This window comes from Mya arenaria, chromosome 9 (genome assembly GCF_026914265.1).
Source record: "Mya arenaria isolate MELC-2E11 chromosome 9, ASM2691426v1".
Taxonomy (NCBI): Eukaryota; Metazoa; Mollusca; class Bivalvia; order Myida; family Myidae; genus Mya; species Mya arenaria.
In genome coordinates this window covers 62,069,288-62,090,970 of record NC_069130.1, presented here as the reverse complement: position 1 = coordinate 62,090,970, position 21,683 = coordinate 62,069,288, and the positions used below count along the sequence as shown (strand labels likewise).

Here is a 21,683-nt window from a genome sequence, read left to right as displayed (position 1 = left end):
ATTTAAACAGTCCTCTAAAGAAAACAATGTTACTTTATAAATAGTATAAGGAGTAAATAACCGATAACATTACTTTTCGAACATATCTTGATTATTTCGCGTTGGTAATGCTCAGTTTATGTACTGGCTTTTCATAGGAGCGCTGTCTTTTATACTTGTCTAGGGACTAAACAAACGAACTAAAGAAACAGAAGGTAAAAAAACCCCACTACATTACTGGTACAATTAACAGTATCCCACATACATAAACAGTTCGTGAAATATCACACTATAACAACACATATGATTAGTTGGCATTTAATTTACAAATTAAAGCCTGTGCTATCAATATGACAAAGATTGTACATCCATAGCCACTTATTAATTACCAGGGTATATAACTGTTGCACAGTCTGCCCGGTTAGCTCAGTCGGTAGAGCGTTGGACTGTGAATCGGACAACCCGGGTTCGATTCCCGGGCGGACCAGGTCTCTTCTGTTGTGATTGGTTATGAAATCCTTTCAACGCACTGTACCATTACCCCTGGCATGTACAGCAGTTGTCAGTTCCTTGCAGAAGTGAATGCTGAAGTACTGGTTAACCGCCCGGGATAGGTGTTCGTTGGTTGAACTGTCACTCTGGGACCCTTCAATGTGCTCACGCCGGGACCCGGACTATAAACTACTAACACTACCTAACTGTTGCACATGAATTTTCTCTCAATAAGATCACTTCAACATCATAAAAATCAACGTTGTGAATAAGCTGGTTTAAAATCAATTAAAACACGTAAACATGAGAAATTATTTATTCATTGATTTATATATTTATATATACACCGATTCATGGTTTGTTTTGTTTATACATATAAAAAATCCAGTGAATTTTCTCATAAAATACCTTCATTAACATCAGCACATACTGAGGAATAAATAATCAAAACTCGAATGATATGCTTACTAATAAATACTAACTATGTATAACATGTTGTTATCATATTTAAATGTATTAATTATTTTCTTAAATTATGTTCTAATGAGGGCGAAATATTGGTACAGGCTACCGTCATTTGTAATCAGTGCAAATGAATGATTATGTTAGGCAAAATAACGATATTATCAAACTTATTTCAAATCAGGGGCGAACTGTTAAATTTCTTGTTTAGGATTTCTCGAGTGACTCAAAAGAGTCTATTTTTATGTTCGCCTTTTGGGCTTGTTCTTGTAGATTTCATTGTATAATCAAACTAAAAAAAAATCCGAAATCCTTTACACAATACCCCACGATGGGACATATGTCCCCGACACTCTAGCCAGGCCCTTTAAGCACGATAAGTACGCACCGTACCGCGAACTCTTTGACCACATGTCATGCATGTCCTTACAGAGCTTCCGCATTGTTCGCAGGAAATTAAATGTCCGCAAGGTAGGAATACAATACAGACTTCCTTTTTTGAGCATGACGAGCAAATGGTGCTTTCTTTGAGAGCCTTATTTTCATTCTTCAATCGCCGCTTCTGTCGATGTTCAGCTGATTTTTCTAGAGAAAAATAACATTATGGAATTTAGTACTTACTTGATGAAATAAGGGTATGTCTTTAGAAGTGGTTTTGTAACAATGTACTATTACAGGTTGAGTAATGATAATACACTTACAATCAAACACTCACAATTCATCTGTGAAGCCACGTATTCATCAGTGTTTTGTTAACCCACACGTTTATAAAACACAACAACAATTAATTGTATGCACGCTTCTTTACTTAGATAATCTTAAGAGACTTTCTTGCTAGTATGATGTGTTTTAAAAAGAAATATGCAAATTGCCAACTTACTGTCCGAACCAGCTGAAACAACTTTAGACTGCAATGCCTGGGCGCTTGTGTGTGGTTGAAACTGGTTGCTATGTTTCGCACTTCCATTCTTCGGCGTAGGTGTACTTGGTTTCGTTTCATGCGGTACTGTTGAGCTGATTTTTGGGGAGGCTTTTGTGTTGATGGCCTGCGTATCTTCAATTCGAAGTATTTCTTCCAGAATGTACATTCCGTTGACTTTTTCTTTTCCTACAGTGAAATTGCTTTCATGCAAGTAATCGATTTAACAAAATGAAAAATTTGTTCGCATACATATATTAAACTTTAATCAAACAAGAACTCTACATTAATCGTTATTTGAACATGTATGCAAGTTTAATCGTAGACGTCACATTAAATGTGTATGTATGTATGCTTAACTATGCCATTTGAATGTAGGAGCTTGCATAATGCTTACCCATAGAATTCATCACCTCACGAATTGCATTTTTGATTATATCATCCGTGTATCCCATTTCTCTGACACTTTGGGCAGCTTCCGATGTCATTAGGTCTTCTAAGTCGTCCTGTGGCCTTTCGGTTTCTTATAACACAAAACATAATTTGTTTCGTTCGCTTGGTTATTTAAATTTGCATTATACTAATGTGATTATTTTAAGAAATGTTTACAAGTAAATATGATAAGCTTCTACAAACTAATTTATATAATAAGAGTGAAAAATTGCAGCGGAAATGTAATTGCGAATGAAAAGAGATTGGGTTTGAACGTACTTAACCGTGTGCTATCTTTTGAACATGTCATGGATGTGCGAAGAGAAAATAAGTAATAACATAAACTGAACGCTGCAGAAACATTAAACAGTTTTCAAGTACATTCTTTAAATAAGGCATACCTTGTGTTTCCGCTGGAGTCTCTTGCGCTTGGGCTTGCATACCGCCATCCTGTTCAAAGGAACATAATATGAACACTACGTAAGATAAGATATGCTGTATTGAAATATGCGTTAAAGTTATGAGGCATGATTTATTCAGAGAAAAATACCCATTACATGATGAATGTGCTACTGTAAACCTGATTGGCAGCATCCTATTTGACATAATCCATTACTGGCTTTGTGATATTCTAAGTAAATGCATCCAGTGATTCCCAAACTACAATAAAATGCAATTTTATATTCTGTTAAATATGCACGAGTTAAGACGTTGCGACCTACAATTTCAGAAACATTTTTAAGCTTTCATTTTACCTTTTCTTCTGTCAGGTCTAGCGCCAGTTTAACCAAGTTAATGAACTCTTGACCTTTGTTAATGATCACGTGATCACATTCCAACGAAAATCGCGCATGTTCGGTCCATGGGTCGTCTTCGCGTGACCAATGCCGGAGACCTGTAATATTTATGTTTCAGAAACATGTATTGAAGAAACGCAGAGGAAATACAATTAAGCTGATTTCTTTTCAAAACGGTATTAACTTTTTACAGGACTTGTAATTACCCATCAATAATGTAATCAATTCATTGAGATTTCAAATCAAGTAGGAAAATGATTTTACCTATGCCGCACCAAAAACATCTTGTACAATCCCCGATCCCGGCGTAATAAAAGCCAGCTTCTGCTAGGGTTCTTGGCATGACATGGAGTTCTGGGCACTGATTGAAACTCGCTATTCTTGAAGAAATTGTCGAAAAGTTGGGATGCTTTGGGATTTTCAGATGTTGCGCAGTTTTGTTTGTGGCTGTATTTGCAGGTACAGAACTCTGCTGATGCGAGGAAGAAGTTCTGCCAGATGTTTCAGTACGTATTGCCATTCCAGAGGGATCAGATGGTGTTGAAGATTGACGTTGACGTCGTGTTCGTCTCCGTGATATCCCTGGGAGTTATGATATGTTTTTTACTTTCGATTCAAAGTTAGCGTAGTAAAATTGAAATTAAGATAAATGTATGTAAGCATCTCTACAATCAAATATGTATCGTAACAATTGCAACAAGTATTTGTCGCATTTTACACTTTATATAAAATTAAATTAAACAACTTAGATTAATTATTGTAAAGCTCAATTAAGGTAATGAAATAGTGATATGTTCGTTTTTATACAAATAACAGAAACGAATTTCCTCGTACTATTTGATTTTCTCTGTCGTGGTGGGTCGTCTTGTGTTGGTTGGTAGGCAGTAGTATGGATGGTTTTGATTTGAGTATGCAAGTCCTTTAGTGGTAGAACAATTCCAGTTTGAGAAGTTGGGTCTAATCTTCTATACTCTGATATGGGAGCCATTGATGCAAATACGCCCTGTGGTTCCGGCCTGAAACAATCCTCATCAAGACTTACAGATGTATTTGTAGGATCTGTAGGTAGACTGACATAACCACTGTCCTTAGACCGGGTTACAGTATCTATCACATTGTAGTTCCGTTCTGGTGTTGTTTTTATGTAGTTCTGAGATACTAACGATGTCCCATTGTTTTGGTCCTCGTTTACTTCGTCGTCATCAGTTTCAATATCGTTTTCCCTTTCACTTCCAGAGTTTTCAGGATCGAATCTCCAAACATTGTTATTCTTATCTAGGTCGGTGATGATTTTCTGTAGAACATCGTTTGAATACGAGCCCGTATCGCTTGAGACAGGGACGTTTACCTCTCCATTGTTCACAATGAAGCTGCAATTCGGTGTAATTCTTTTGTGAGCCTGATATGGGTCATCGTCAGGTTTCCAGTTCGAAATGCGTTTAGCGCAACAATAGCATATTACTTCGTCTTTGTTTGCAGCATAGTAGAAACCTGCTTTCGCGAATTTGAGTACTGACGGTTTGCCATCGCTTGGGTATGAACGCAAAGTAAGAAATCGCATCATTTCGTATCGCATACTCTCTTTTGGATGGACCTTTTCCCTTTTTGCGAGTCTGTCAACTATTGACATCATGGGTGCAAATGCTGGAAATATTGTGTACGTTCGGTTGTATTGCAATTGTTCAAGTGGAAGCCATATCTTCCTCCGCAGACTTGACACTGAATATGTCGATATATCATTGTTTCTCAAAGTGTATTTTATCCTCGATTCCATTATTACATAATAACTTCGCATTAGACTACATAATACAATATGATGACACAATAACACATAATATGCACACATTTTCAAATCATTGTGAATGTAAGTAGCACATATACACAGTAGGTAGATATCGGATATGACCATATACACATAGTTATAAGCTGGATGGAAAATTATGTAGAATGGTGACACTATATCTATCAGCTGTGTTGTTGTTGAAGTTCTTTTAATGGCAGGCGAACGCTGTAGTTGTTTGAAAGATGAAACTAAAATGTAATTTTCATAATTTCTCAATGATATCAAATGAATCCGACACGATTCAGAAGCCCCATTTGTCAGCCTGATTTGGGTGACATTCAAATAGTTTCTTCTTAGAAAAACACGATCAAATTTAAGTCGAGAAATGCTGAGAGTTCTAAAATGTTCAATTAAAGACTCTTTAAAACAGTTTACAATGCTGAAACAATAAACGTATAAATCTAGTGCACGCTTATATTGTTTCAAAGCGTTTTCGATAACAGATATAATGTTCATTTTCAAATCAATGGATACTTTTTCTTGTGCCTGTGTCCGTTTGCAATTGACATGCATTGGTGTTAACGGACATAACGCATCATCATCTATAAAGATACTTAAAAAGAAGAACACAAGTTTTTCGATTTTACATTCACGAAGTAAGTTGCTTGCCTTCAGCATTTTTACCAGACATAATCCCCTCATTGCTTTCATGACAGTGTCGAACTTTAGAACGTCTAAATATTCCATGTGCTGAAAGTATAACGTACAAATGATTAGAATAAGTGTCATATTCAATCATCCATTTAATTAATATGCTATATATTAAAAGGATTCCCTCATGTTTCGGACCATTTTTTCACGGAAACGCATTTGTTAACACTAGTTTATAATTTATTTCTCTTTGGTACCGAAATTGCAGAAATAATATACTTAAACTTGGTTTTATTGGGGACCGAACCCACGCCGGTACTGTCAAGAAATAATAGAAAACATACAACAAAACTGCTCCCCTTCAACGGCGGTTACATTAACTAAGGAAATATTGAACCTTTTAACATTATGTTGAAAAGCGTTACTAATGTTATTCAGTATTCACAGTAGTGGGCTTAAGAAACAAAATATAAACATATATCTACATTTATTGAAGGGTTTAAATCGTGGGTATCTTAGTTTTAACACTCCTAATGATTTACCACACTTTATTTCGTCATACAAAAGTGCATTCTACAAACCATGACCGAATCCCTTTTATGTAAGAATCTACATAATTACTATAATAATGTGATATTTTGTTAACATTAAAAATTAGTGAAACGCACTCGGGACAGGCTTAGATATGTAAGTACTACGTAAACGCCTCCAACTTCAAAAAACCGTTAACATAACTATAAGAAACGTAGTTATTACCCTAGTTTGGGTGGCAGCTTCTTTTCTTCTCCTGATTTCCTCCGCTGACGAAGTTGTTGTTCGGCTGAACCAAGACTGTTTTATAAAATGATACATAATAAAAAATCAAAGGCAACTATATTGACAAGCCTGGTAGCAGACGTATGAGTTTATATTGTGTTTATATGGGCCCAGGGACAAGAGATCAACTTCGTAATCGTAAAGTATGAATCGTTAAGACTACGGACGAACACACGAAAATACAGAGACTAAATACTCATTCCACTTACTCCATTACTATGTTCAAATATAAACACTAACGGATGAATGTTTGCTTACGTGTTTATACTTAATGTTTACCTTGATTATATCTTCCCAATGATGCATCTTTTGTTTTGATTTGTAACATAATATTTTGAAATTACACGTTTACGCCAATATATAGGCGTAAAGAAATAGTATCTCTATTTATAGAAATTACATCAATTTCGCAAAACGAAATAGGTACGCTATATATATAAATGAGCGTAACATTGGGATTCCAAATGAAATGTTATAAACACTAAAACGTTATTTATAGATAATCGTAGAGCTAGGATAACAAACGAAAGGTTAAATTACAGGATGATGATTATTGTAGTGCTATATATAAATGAGCGTAACTTTTGGATACCATTGAAATTGTTATCAACGAAAGATTGGTCACGTTCAAATTTATGATGATAAATTATATATCGATTATAACAACCATAAATCAATATGAAGGTAGATTATTTAAAGTGTATTTACACTTAAACAGTAAACACGACAACGTTATACTTTAACATTTCTGTACACTTATATTCACTCGTTTTACTCAAGATTTAATCCTTAATTGTCAATTAATTATTAACAGTATGTACCAGACACGTAACGATCTAAAACATTACGTGATAATTAAGGTGTAGTAATTATAACCGTTTTGCAAATGTTTACTGGCAAAATGAATTTATTTAAATGTTATTCTTTTGAATGGTTTCTCTGTTATGTGATAACGTAATCCCACCATAGTTACATATTAAAACATGGAAGTTATATTCAAAATTCTGTATTATATGTTAGCACTATGACACTATATGTATGCAAGACAAACAATAAGAAAAGTATACATCTGATTTTTTTCTTACATTTGCCACACCTTTAAAAGGTTATTTAGTGAAATAAGAAAATGACTCACCTCTGTGCACTCGTCCACAAGTCCAAATACACTGTGAACATTACCGAAAGTAAATCAGTCTTATACATATACAAATATTTATGCAGGTTAGCAAGCGCATTATGACACATGACTCATTATTTATAGTTTGTATTGCTCAGTTGTTTTATTAGAAAGTCAACACTGCATATATCCCAAATTTAAATATAATTATTATGGTGTTTATTGTTTACCACTTTATTATATAAGATCGAGTAAACCATAAACACGATGGTACTGCCTGATGTAAATGCATTTAGTTCAATATTCTGTTCCAAATCAATTATAATCAAAAAATCAATATGCAATACGACAAAAATATTCCGTAAATTGGCAGAAGCAAACTTAATTATAATTATCACAATGTTTTTACTGGATCATGATAATATAACTAATGATATATTTAATCATATATCTTTGTTAAATATTGTATAATTCAAAGACACATAGATATACTTGTATTTTGTTAAACATTGTCTCCTATTCAATATGCATTTGTATTGCACGTACACTCATTGCTGCTTATAATAATAATGAATGAATATTGCAACTTTGACTAATGATCGTGATATTTAATGCTGCACTCTCACGGATTAACCGTTTTGACAACTTTTCTATTTTTCTCTTGGAATGAGCCAATTTTTGCGTAAATAATTGCAAACCTGTGATTTAAGACTGCTGACAAAAGATCAGATCGCAGATTTATATATTTCCGTCCGTTAATTAATGATTGATAGCTAACAGAGCTACTAACGGCTTAAGAAAAATGTAAAAACATCATTTTGGAACTTAAATATGAAAATCTTCGATCTTATTTGTTTCACGACAAACAATAAAAAAGGAGTCAAAACGGTAAATCTGTGAGAGTGCAGCTTTAAAAGTCCAAATAAGATTTGGACCTAACCCAAACAAATCAATTAATATACAGACACATGCGTAGAATAGAAGTAAACATCGCATATGATTACGAATCGTGGGAATTCGGCACGTTGAACCCAAAACCAATGTGAGTCAGCTGGTTTCCTCTTGCTTCATCATACAACGTATAATACACTTTTCATTCTAAGTTGAACAACAAAGAAACCACTGTCAGCAGCCAGATATTCCATTTCGCATGAGTTATGTTTAGTCCATGTACTAGTCAGAACAACCTCCTCAACTTATACCTTTATAAGGTCAACACTATTCGCGCTTATTTGACTTGAATATTTACGACATAATGAATATATAACACTTATTTACCTGACCTTACTTAGCTATTACATACAACACAAAGTTTTATATCAAAAACCTAACATAAGCCGTTTGTAAAGGTCGCCATAACTTTAATGTGCACGTGTTGCACGATGGACGTTCTATTCCAATTTTATGCTGCAGTATTAAAAAAATCCATGTGAAACGTTAAACAGTAATAATATTTATCATGTATTTCCTGTTTTTCCTCTTTACCTTTAACTACTCATTTGTGGACATATTGGCGCATTGCTATTAACATCGTAAAAAGCGCGTGCCACGTTATTTACTGACGTTATATCGTTCAGTATGTCGATGTTAAATAGAATCTCTAAAATTCGCGTTCCTCAAGAAAAACTACTTACATTTTTAAAATGTCTCATATAATCGTTTACAATTGCGCTTAATTAAAATTGTATAGAGAAGAAGAAATGGCGCAATGTTATGCGTGACTCATTTAGCACGAGATGGAATATCCTAGCACCTTGCATTACAGCATCCTAGCAATTCACCAGCATATAAATATTTCTCATATGCTTGCGTTCTGGATTGCCGACTTATCGGCTCCGCCACCAACCCGTTCGCCAACAAACAGCGTGCACTTATTAACACTAATTTTGAAAAGAAACAAGCTAAAAATGATTTTAGTATATATGAATGTATTTTAACGTGTAAGTTCTACCAGTGACGATTGTATTGGAAAACAGCATCAGAAAAGGCGCACTGTTGGAACCGTCCCAACAGCTGCTTAGTGTCGGCGCTTCAACCATCTTGTGTTTTTTTTTATTTTCCGCGCCGTTCTCGTGGGCGTCATTTAAAGAGGTCGACAATTTTATTGATCGGTTGATGTCGAAACAATACAAACTGTACATGATGATTGCTTTTTGGGAATATGAGGTCGCCTCTTCAGTGATAAGTATATTGAAGGACTAGGGGCACGCCGGGGGTGAACTTTCTATTACCTCTTGGAATGTTCACGGACATACCCATGAAAAACAACAATCTTCTGGTTTTTTGAATATTATTTCTAGTTCTGATATTTGTTTTTTTGTATGAATCATGGACCAATTCTTCTAGCAATGTATCTTTAAATGGCTTTGTCTCTCATAACTTTTATCGAAAAATTCAACATAAAAATGCAAAATTTAAGCTATTATGTAATTATGTCACTCATGATGATCAAGAAAGATCAGAGATGAAATATAGATGGATAATGATTATAGAGAACAGTTTCGCACGGGCATTATTGGCTATTTGCCACGATTTAATAACATTGTTAATAATATTGATAACACTAGACAATCTGTAAATCACGCTGTTAATGAATTTACGAATGTTATACGTTCTGTTGCTGACCCTTTATTCTCAAAATGTCATAATGTCAATAATAAAGCATATTTCCATGCGGACACATGTATTAGAAATAACGATTGGTTTGACGCTGAATGTATTGAAGCGCATAACGTGTATTTACAGTCATTACGTTTGTTTAATAGCGATAAATCGCATGAAAATAGATTGTTATTAGTAGAACATAAACGTGTGTATAAAAATAGTGTTAGTAAAAAGAAAAATAATGCATTCAGATTAAAAATGCAAGAAATAGAACAATTAAAAAAAAGTAAGCCTAGAGATTTTTGGAAATATTTTAAACCAAAATCCAAACCAACGGCTGACAGTATACCAAACGAAACATTTAGGGAATATTTTTCAGCATTAGGTAGTAGTGTCTTTGAATGTTTTAACGAAGAGTCTGAAATTTTTTGCAACACGCATGATTTTGATAATGTTGATGTTTCATTTTCCGAATTAGATCAGCCTATAACTGTCAATGAAATACATATTGCTATTAAATCATTGAAGCGTAATAAATCTTCTGGGAGTGACATTCTAATGAATGAATACTTTATAGAGACGTTCGATATTTTGCCTTCGCATGTATGTGATATTTTTAACGGTATTTTAAACTCAGGATTTTTTCCCGATAAGTGGATGGAAGGAGTTATTATACCATTGCAGAAAAAGGGAAAATTAGATGACGTTAATAATTATAGGGGAATTACACTCGTTAGTTGCCTGTCTAAGCTTTTACAACTGTACTAAATAAACGCATTGATACATTTTGTAATGAACATAACATAATTTCGAACGCTCAGTTCGGATTTCGGAAAGGGCGATCAACTGTAGATGCTATTTTTATTCTTATGTCATTAGTGCAAAAATATTTGAATGACAATAAAAGACTTTATGTTGTTTATGTTGATATGATGAAATGTTTTGATTCTATTTATAGAAATGCTTTATGGTTGAAACTGTACAAATGCGGTATTCAAGGAAAACTACTTAGAATAGTACGAGATATGTATCAAAAAGTTAAATCTTGTGTTAAATCATGTTTTACATATTCTGATTACTTCGACTATGCTGTAGGCCTCCGTCAAGGAGAAGTTATGTCCCCTTTACTATTTTCTCTCTTTGTTGAAGACTTAGAATTATTTTTACAGAATGATGTAGATTCTGGACTTCTAATTGATGACATTGTCCTTATATTGTTGTTATTTGCAGATGACATGGCTATCGTAGGAAAATCACCTGAAGAAATACAACAACATTTGAATAGACTTTTAGAATACTGTAATAACTGGGGTTTATCTGTAAATATACTTAAAACAAAAATTATGGTTTTTCGTAAAAGGGGAGGGCTATTGCCATCAGAACATTGGACCTACAATGGCCAGTCTATTGAAGTTGTGAATGATTTTAATTACTTAGGAACTGTTTTCAACTATACTGGTAATTATGCTTTAAACCAAGAACATTTAACTGGTAAAGCTTTAAAAGCACTAAATGTATTATTATGTAAATGTAGGGAATATGACCTTAAACCAAAGATGCTATGTCAACTATTTGATGCTTTTGTAGCTCCTGTTCTAAATTATGCTTCGGAAATATGGGGTTATACCAAGTCAAAAGAAATTGAAAGAATTCATTTAAAATTTTGTAAACGTCTATTAAATGTTAGAAAAAATACATGTACAGCAAGTGTTTACGGTGAGCTTGGCAGATATCCTCTTTATGTACATAGATTTGTTAGAATTATACAATATTGGCTTAAGGTTGTAAGAAGTGATAATATCATAATGCGCACTGTATATAGGTATGCATTATCAGACTGTGTAATAGGAAAGAATAATTGGGTATCAAATGTTAGAAAGCTTTTGAGCGAGTTTGGCTTTGGATATGTATTTGATAATGCCAGTGTACCAAATGAAAAGTATTTTTTGTGTGAGTTAAAAACTAGAATAATTGATTGCTTTAGGCAAGAGTGGTATCGCTCTCTTGATAGTCCAGTCTTGTTTTTGTATAAAGACTTTAAAACCACTTTTGGTTAGTAACATTATTTAGACATTTTACCTAAAAGCTTACGCCTATTCTTTTGTAGACTTAGACTTTCTGTTCACCCTTTAAGAATTCAAACGGGTAGATATAACCGTAATCGAATTCAACGTGATGAAAGATATTGTTTATGTTGTAATAGAAGAGATATAGAAGACGAGTTCCATTTATTTTTATTTGTCCATGTTTTAATCTTATTAGAAAGAAATACATCAAACGTAATTATTATATACGTCCGTCTGTACTAAAATTTATTGAACTGTTAAATTCAACAAATAGACAAGAACTTATAAAACTATCTTTATTTGTCAAAGAAGCGTTATGTATAAGACGAACAACTCTTAATATTGAATTATAACAATGATTCATTTTTTGTTATATTTTTGTTCATCCTCACCTAATTTGAATATGTTCATACATCTGTATTCTAATTTACTCATTATTGTATTACCTGTGTTCTCACCATGTCTTCAATCATCATATGTATATGGTTAAGAAGATGATGTACTTTGTACAAGTCTTAATAAATTATCTGTTCTGTTCTGTTCTGTTCTATATTTATCAAAATGAATGCCGATAATGATATGATTGACAGGCTGGAGATGTTGCACTTGCTTTGAAGTTCACTTTTAGTCTGACTAAAAGCCACGATCGTATTAAGTTTCAAAACATTAAAAGATGCACTTTCACAGATTTACCGTTTTGACAACTATTTGTTTTTGTCTTTGAATGAGACGAACTTTGCGTAAATATGTGCACACCAGTGATAGAAAACAGCTAACAGAAGATCAGATTGCATAAATAAATAAAAAATTTAGGCTAAAAGCGGTAATTATGGGTTAAGAAAAATAAATATAAAATCAATTTTTAAAATTAAATATATAAATCTAATAATCATTTCTTGTCAGCAGTCTTTTATGATTGGTTTCTTGCATTTTCGCATAAATTACCTTGTTCCAAGACAAACAATAAAATGTTGTCAAAACGTTCAATCTTCGAGAGTGCAGCTTTAAATGCGAAATTGATTAGCAATTTTGAACAGTATGGAATGGATCAAAACTGACTGCGTTCATGTCATCAGCTCGACAGCATACAGCCATATGTGTCAATTGAAACAACATTTATTCAATCATTGGACCACTAAACATATACTTTTACCTTGAAGATTTATGTTAATCATATTTTATTCCATTGATCTTCTCCCTCTATACTTATTTTTGGATGACGAAACTATTAATGTATCCCGACCTTTGCAAACCTAATTCCACTTTGTTTAATGATAATCCTGAATGTTTTTCACATAACATAGCTATACAAAAGAGGCATTGTTCAAAACACACTCTATAAAACTTCCTTAAACGAGAGTTTGCGGGCAGAGCATAATGACTGAATGAAATGAGCGTTATAGGTACCAGAAAAAATAGCCTCGAGTGATATGATTTCGTTATCCTACTGACAACAAATGTAAACTTTTAACAATATATTTGATAGAAATTTATTCATACTGGTCATCAGGGCGCCTTGTATTATCAGAAAGGTAATAATAGCATAAACTAGAAGTAACTTTGGCTAAGAAGCATTACATTTCCAGCCTCTGTTCCAAGGATTTAAATTCTTGATATCGGAAAAACTATAATTTGCTATAAAATGTTATATGTTGACGTTCCCTGACTGAGCACCTTTTGTTTGAAAGTGATGCGGTTATCTACGATCAGTTGATCCATATATAATTGCCAATGCGGTAGTCCCTTTATATATTGATAAAGCAAATCCGATGCACGTACATTTTGTGTCTCTCGGCATGTCTTTGGCTCTGATCTTGTTCTTTTACCAATGGTTTATATTGAAATTTCTCTCAACTGGGTGTAAACATTGGGTCCCATTTTGTCATATTTGATGGAAATCAATAACTCATATTTGATGGAATTTGAATTTGATAACTTCATTAGACTTGCTTTCAACTAGCGACATGTAATCAGGTATTTCAATCAAAATTCATAACCGGTTCATATCATTTAAACAGTGTTATGGTCCGTCCTTTCACTGTAAAGCGGTAACTGTCAGTAGTCCGAATCATTATTAAGGCAAGATATATACAACCTTTTGTTTCTGGTCTTCATGCAAATCAATTAAAACAGAACTATTCAAAATACATTAAATGATTAAGAACATTACGATGAGCATGTGCTAAAGTTATTTACTCCAAAGACGAATTGATTGACGTAACGAAGTAGCAACCCTTTCTAACTTTACCATTAGTGCTTTCTTCAACATGGCGAAAAAAAGACAAGTATACGTATCGTCTAGTCTCTTCACCGTTTTAATCCGTTTAATGTATACATTTGTGCTAGAAACAATATAAACCATTAACAATTATTGCTGATTGCTGAATGCATCATTTATGTTTACTCAATTTATCATTTCCCTGGTCAGAACTTTGCTTAACATATCCGAAATATCAATCATAAACATATAAATAAATCAATTTATCAATCTGATTGTGACACTTTGGGATTGACAACAATGAACAGAGTGTGACATATTTAAAGCGCTAAATTCCTGTACATAATTATTTAACAATCCTGACCGATATTTCCTCATACGATTTCGATCAAAGTACTGTCTTTTGATACCAATTAATCAGCCAGACAGTAATCAGATCGTTGTTCTCACTTGATATAAGGATTCCAATATCTGCATACCTGATATCTGCATACCTGATATAATCACGTATTTGCTAATATTGAGAATAACCGTCACGATTGTTTTCTGAAGTAAATTAACTGCAAACGTGTGGTAGTTGAAATGCTACAGGGATGCGGCTCGCTCCCTTGAATTTAACTTTAAATATTTAATCCATTATGGTAAAATATGTCGACAAAAAACCCCATCAGCATTAATGACAATACATGATGCAATATTTATATCGTGTACTTTTCCTTTTAAACCTGATTCAACATCAATCTTTTGACTATGAGCATATTTGAACCACAGGAACCAGTCAGTATCCAGATACTTACAATGTTTATGAAAGTACTATATTGATCGCGGGTGACCACAAGTAAGTTCGTCATTCCGGAGATATGGTCATAGAACTGTCAAAATATGACCAGTTTTCATCAAAACTCTGACATTGTTTGGATATTCTTTTATCAACTGAGATTTGATATCATCCAGATCGCATTATTAATTTTGGAGCAATGGTCATTATATTGTCATACTTTGTATTTATTCCTGAGCATTGCTTCAGCAGTTCCCATTTGAAAAAGAAACACTTCGATGATGACACAAATACACTTCTAGTATGATCAATAAACTGGTAATTTTAAATTAAGTTTGTTGTTACGTTTTATTTACGATTTATAACAACATAATGACAGCGTAATACAATTGCAAAAGGCTATACTAAATATCTGCACATACTTTAAGTTGCACCAAGATTATTGGAACACATTTTACTGGAAAAGACGGGAAATAGCATGACGCCTGTATTAGAAACTCACGGACTATATAGTGGTAAAGGAAAAGATTAATTAATTAATTATTTTTTTGCATGTGGGTTCAAAATGTTGATTGCACTAAGTTATTAACATAAATACTCATCATGACCTTATCAGTACCTAACTTTCCCAAATGATAGAAAAGAGCAGGAGTGTATCGACCACATTTAGAAGACGTACCAGCCGAGCAAGTTGGTTTCCTAAGTGACGCCCATTCATAAACGTCACATAATTACAAAAACCTATTGTCAGAATTAGTTTTGGATTTCTTATTGTATAAATAAAATTGAAATATATAAACATGTGTTTAATGATTGTGATTGCTACATATCTGGCATTTTCAATTGTGGTTTAAAATGCATTTAGAAGGGTTATTCTAGAATACAGTACATGCAATAACAAGTGATAATTCCGTATACATAAGAATGATAGATCAGAATTAAATCAGACTAGAATGTTATCAACATGAATGATTCCAAAGGTAACTGTACCGACTTCGATAATAAAATTGATTTAAAGAAGCACTCTTACTCCTAAATAAGATTAAACACAATTATTACAACTGTTTTAATATACCCAAAACGATGAAATAAATGTGGAGAAGAATGGTTCATATGAAGGATACCGAGTTTAATTCGAAAGAAAGGTGCAGAAAACACGGTATTTCTACCTTATAACTCGATGGTAGATCACAGTAAGTCTTTTAGCAATCATCAATTTTTTTTGTTTTGGCGTTTTCAGCTAATGAATACACGATTACAATATTGTTTACAGTAATATTTTTTCCATAAATGCATTATTTAGTTAGTAGTTAAAGGTTGATCAAACAAAGCTCATTTTTGATATACATGTGTATGTATTGATTTTGAGTAAGAGTGTCCTTTTAAAAGGTGCCGTGCAAGCCTGGAGTGCTATTCGATGAATTTCCACAACCGATGAAGAATGATCTTGTCACAGAAAAACTCCAATCAATATAAAAAAACGGCGTACATGTATCAAGAAATGTTTTAGCGATGGTAAAAAAACAATACTACTTTGTCATCAAAGACTTATCTGTGATCACACGCGATCATTACGCGAGGTCTAATACAATTAACTGATATTATCCTTTATTATCTGGTCCTTCACTTCTTCCTGTATACAGTTGACTGTCATGTACGAAAAAGAAGACACAATACCATATTAAGAATATACAATAGCTTGAATGTAAGCCGACATTGTTATAAAGATAGGTACTCTTTGTGTTGAACTTATTCGCGGAGGATTTACCTTTTTATGTTTTCTTGATTAACACTTGTGGAAGTCATATACAGGGAATCATTTAAATTCCTGACTATAGTACATGTATCATACCGTTGTTTTGATTATGTACGACCAAGGCAGCAGCTGTATTGTTTGTGGATTTGATGAAGGTTTCAGTGATTGGTTTCGTGATTAATTTTCAACACCTGAAAAGCATTCTGATTAAAGTCAAGATGCTTATACAATAGCATTTAAAATGTGAAGACACCAATACATATATATATATATATATATATATATATATATATATATATATATATTAACCATATTTCGTTGATTGACTTAATAGTGTCTTGTGATGACATAAATATGGGATGCGTCTGTGTGAAATTAAAATGTTTTAAATTAAACAAAGTTAAATCGAAGGACGATAATCCACCTTTCCCTACAGTTCAACAAATTGCGGTGGTAAAGAACATATGGCAGCTGGTTCGCTTGAATATAGCAAACATCGGAGGGAACACCTACATGCGGTAAAAAAAAATGTTGGAAATGTGTAGTATGGAGTTTTAATACTAGTTATGATTTTTGATTCAATAATTAAACACTCGTCTAATGATTTGCATCATTTAAGGTATTGAATTCACAAATAGATAAGGTTTTGATGCAATTGTTGACCCATTTTTTACCTGAACAATTGTGAAGTGTATTTGGAAGTGTATACAAGTAGCGGAAACAGAACATATAATATATTCGGTTTAAAACGACCATCACGCGTCTTTTGCATTACACATGTGTAATGTAACAGAATCACTCCGGATGTTTGTAAGCAATTTAATTGGAAACAAATAAATTCGCTTAATTTGTAGTATCAAGCAAGACATACGTTCATTCTAATTTTGTTTTGGGATAAAGATCTAATTGAATCAAGAAATATTTTTTTAACTTTTTTGAGGAAGACATGATATTTCTCTTGATTCCATGATAAACATTTAAAAAAAAATATTCGTCACTTTAAATCCTATTCAACCAGAATATGACGTCTTGAAAATATTACCAATTGATGACATCATATAACTTGATGTGACATAAACTGATTTCTTTAAAAGTATAGTGTTTATGTGGTAATTCTTTCTGAATATCATCGCATAGTTAAATATATTATATAGTCAGCGCAGGTGAAACCGGTATGTCTTTATAGCTATATATTATAAAATGGGCACAAAATGTATTTGACAAAAATAGTCTGACACTCGTCATCATAAAATACACACTTTCAACTCATCCAGGATATATGTTAGTAACTAACAAATTTTCTGAACTCTCAATAAAATTGTTCATTGGATGCCGAGTCATGAAAGATCACAAATGTAAAATGAAGTTGTCGGTAATTACTTCATACATTAGTTATAAGCAAGAAATACGCGTTTTCAAATGGAACCAAAATTACTCGCGGCCACTGGAGATCAAAGTGTAACATTGTTGTAAATAGAACTATCAGATAACTAGTTTATTTGTGGATCAGTGTAACCATTCAACAGTTCAATATATAAGCATAAGATACCATTTCCCCCATTAAAAATATTTTTTATTATTTGTGTCTTAATGTGCCAACTCGAGTTCCATGAAGGTTGTAGTACACTTATCGGTGTATTTTTGCCGAAGGTATCTTGCCAATTGTTTTCTTCATGAAATTATTTTCAGTACTTCCTTGTAATAAAAAAATGCATTAAAACTCATATAGCTAAAACAATGAGACCCATGTCGCCAATTTGGAGTTATATTTAAGCATTCGCATATCTTTTACCAATTACAAGTTGCTACAAATGCCTTTTTTCGTTTAGCCTGAACTACTAAATACTGTTTTAATCAGAACCCAAGTACTTAGATAAGAATTTCATTACTCCTTATCAGCTTACAGTCATTCTGCATCTAATGAGTTGAGCTCATTTTATGTTACGTTGATTATATTGCTTTTCTAAGGTGATAATATTCGCATGTGAACTCACGTAGAGCCACTTAACACAAAAACATTATAATTCAGGAACAGGGTGTCCTCTATATAGCCGTCTACAATGCTTAAAGACATTGCTATTGTCATTTTACATCAAAGTCACCAACGTCGTGGTTCTCAATTGGAAATATTTCGTCTTTTTGCGATTTAAGCATATCAGGTGTAAAGGAAAACAAGTTAAATTGATGCTTTATAAACGTTCGAAGAAATCGTGATCAAATTATATGCTCATTTGGGAAGTGTGACTGTGATACAGTTTGGTATAGAGTACATTTAGTGTCAGCTCAGTGTTGTGCAATATGGGTTGTGTATGCTCAACAAAACCACTCACAGCACGGAAACCCTCGGTTATCACTGGTGCACGAGTAACTCCGAAGGATATGTTGTGTCCTTTCATATCAACAAGTGAGAGAAACGTTATAAAGAATAACTGGCAAGTTCTAAAGATGTGTATGGCAAACATAGGATCTTGCACGTTTGTTAGGTAGGTCCTTTAAATGAACATGAACATACATTAAGGGACTAGTGTTGAATGACTGGACCTTTTTTGTATGCATGTACGTATATAGTTTACTTGCAGAACAGTGCATTAATATACCTTATTTATGCAGATAACTAAACATAAACTGTCATGTGTAAACTTGAGAATTTTCTTTTTTTCCAAAACAATCATCCAAATATTCACTGAATTTGCCTCATAAGTTTGAAAACTCAATACCTTCGATACGAATGACATTCTCCTGTTGGAGTTGTGATGCCTTAAATGGCGATGCCAAAATCCGGACCTTTATTAGTGCTTAGATTGCAATATTCTGAGTACTAAGCAGGCTTACTGGAGTTTCCAGCCCTGTTGGTATTTGGCTGCTTTAACTGGGACACTAGAAATCCTTTTAATGTATCACGTTTTTGGTGCGTTTGTTTGCAAGCACGCGTCCGGACCCTTGTCGGAACGCAGATCGCAATACTCTGGGACCAATGCAAATATTTGGTCTAAGGTGTCAACAAGATATTTTATAAACCAAAGATTTAATGACAATATTAACCTCTTTAATCTTCAATATCTATATGAAAAACTTCAGAAACAAGTAGTTTTAAACCATAATCTTGTTTTAAATCATTCGAAGGAGCGCTTAGGCTACACACTCTACATACATGATAAATAAAAGTATGTTATATCAATGTGTGTGTACACCAGTGATTGATTAAATGTTCTTTAAAAATATTATTTAGCACGACTCTTTATTTTCCTTAAGAAAGTTTAGTCCTGGCTTCAGCCAAGGAAATGTATTTAACTACAACTGGCATATGTTTCTTAACCTCTGCAGATATCTAGATGTGACTAGATTACTGTCATTTCTAGATCACGTCTCTTTTAAATAAACTCTAAGTCATTATGGGTAATGACATAATGCAGCCGATAGGAACTGGCAGATATTTATGAACATAAAAAACCAACACAAATCGGTTGAGTTATCTCTTAAATTTCACATGATTAACTCACGATTATAATGCCTTTAATTATTAATTAATTATTTATAAAAATCTTTGCTTTATTATGTTGGTTTGTTTCTCGGGTTTGGTGGGAAATTCGGTGTTTGAGAATTAAGCGATTATTTTGTAAGTGTTATAGTAACGTGATAGTCTGTGGTGCTCTTTGAACTGACCGCTACATTCATTATTGTTGTCAAAAAATTGTCTTACTGAGGTTTTACCTTAAAGCTGCACTCTCATAAAATTGAACGTTTTGACAACATTTTTTTTATTTTTTTTTTGTCTTGAAACTAGCCAATTTTTGCGAAAATCCATGGAAACCAGTTATATAAGACTGCTGACAAAAATAAAATTGAAGGTTTTATAATTAAGTTCAAAAATGATGTTTTATGCATATTTCTTAAACCGTTATTAACGGTTTAAGCCTTAAAAATAACATATACTTGTGAACATCGTGATAAGGGGCAATCGGCAATATGAAAATCTGCAATCTGATCATTTGTCAGTAATCTTATATCATTGGTTTGCAGATATTAACGCAAAAATTTGCTCTTTACAAGACAAAAAATAAAAAAGTTGTAAAAATGGTAAATCTGTGAGAGTGCAGCTTTAAGTCCACGTATGTTTTTTTTGCTCCCGACTTCTAGAAAAAAAAAATTGCATTTCATTTAATCTCGGAAAAGATCGATCATGGGCTGGTTTCGACAAAATTAAAGTCATTACTGGAAGCAATCTTATTATGTTAGTTATTTCGTAACTTTAAAATTAAAATAAAACACATCATGAAATAAAAACAAGTAAACCTTGGCCACTTATGAGTTTTTTTTACAAACTTGCACCTGGGTAATTGGTTTGGTACAGGATTTTTGAAAACAATTTTATTTAGTGAAGTTGAGTCTTCAAGACTTTTTTTGCAAACGGTGTTCCAATTAAGGCTTTCTTAGAAGTCCTCCGATCAAATTATTGTGAATAGTTTACAACAGCAAATATATTAATACATGTCATAAGCATGCAATCGTTTTTGGTAATATTATTTTATCGTTACATAGTGCTTTCGAAATATAATGACAAGGCATTTAAATTGTATTGTGTTTGTTGTATCGGACAGTCAAAACCATTTGACCACTAGGTGTAACGTCAGAATCGAACTCACTCTATTCACGTTTATTGTCATTATAATTATGTTCCGCTCTATTTAAGAACCGTTTTTTATCGACACTTATGTATGTAAGGATATGTCCAAAAATCAACAAAGGCATCATTTGCAACAAAATATGATCCCTATTCATTGTAATTGTATATAGTAGAGAAAGTGGCATATTG

The 21,683-nt window shown here is 33.1% G+C and overlaps 1 protein-coding gene and 1 non-coding gene across 2 annotated transcripts; one reads left to right on the top strand and one right to left on the bottom strand.

Moving 5' to 3' along the window:
• The first annotated feature begins 389 nt into the window (after positions 1-389).
• Trnah-gug (transfer RNA histidin (anticodon GUG)) lies at positions 390-466 on the top strand. The gene has a single exon. It is a non-coding gene; the product is annotated as a tRNA-His (tRNA).
• Positions 467-771: 305 nt separating this feature from the next.
• Positions 772-7,993, bottom strand: LOC128203789 (uncharacterized). The gene is made up of 10 exons (XM_052905333.1): positions 7,941-7,993; positions 7,467-7,497; positions 6,272-6,346; positions 3,916-5,614; positions 3,346-3,663; positions 3,040-3,179; positions 2,686-2,734; positions 2,250-2,375; positions 1,814-2,041; positions 772-1,518 (listed from the first exon to the last, which is right to left on the bottom strand). The coding sequence occupies exons 4-10, from the start codon at positions 5,609-5,611 to the stop codon at positions 1,301-1,303; spliced, it is 2,775 nt and encodes a 924-aa protein (XP_052761293.1). The 5' UTR covers positions 5,612-5,614; positions 6,272-6,346; positions 7,467-7,497; positions 7,941-7,993; the 3' UTR covers positions 772-1,300.
• Between the last annotated feature and the right edge of the window lie 13,690 nt (positions 7,994-21,683).

Bases quoted from the DNA above. Each gene is read 5' to 3' on its own strand.
- LOC128203789 (XM_052905333.1), bottom strand. From the start codon at position 5,611: ATGGAATATTTAGACGTTCTAAAGTTCGACACTGTCATGAAAGCAATG. The intron at 2,735-3,039 runs GTAAAATGAAAG...TCCTTTGAACAG, and splicing joins TAGACCTGACAGAAGAAAAG to GATGGCGGTATGCAAGCCCA. The intron at 1,519-1,813 runs GTAAGTTGGCAA...ATTTTTCTCTAG, and splicing joins TGTTTCAGCTGGTTCGGACA to AAAAATCAGCTGAACATCGA.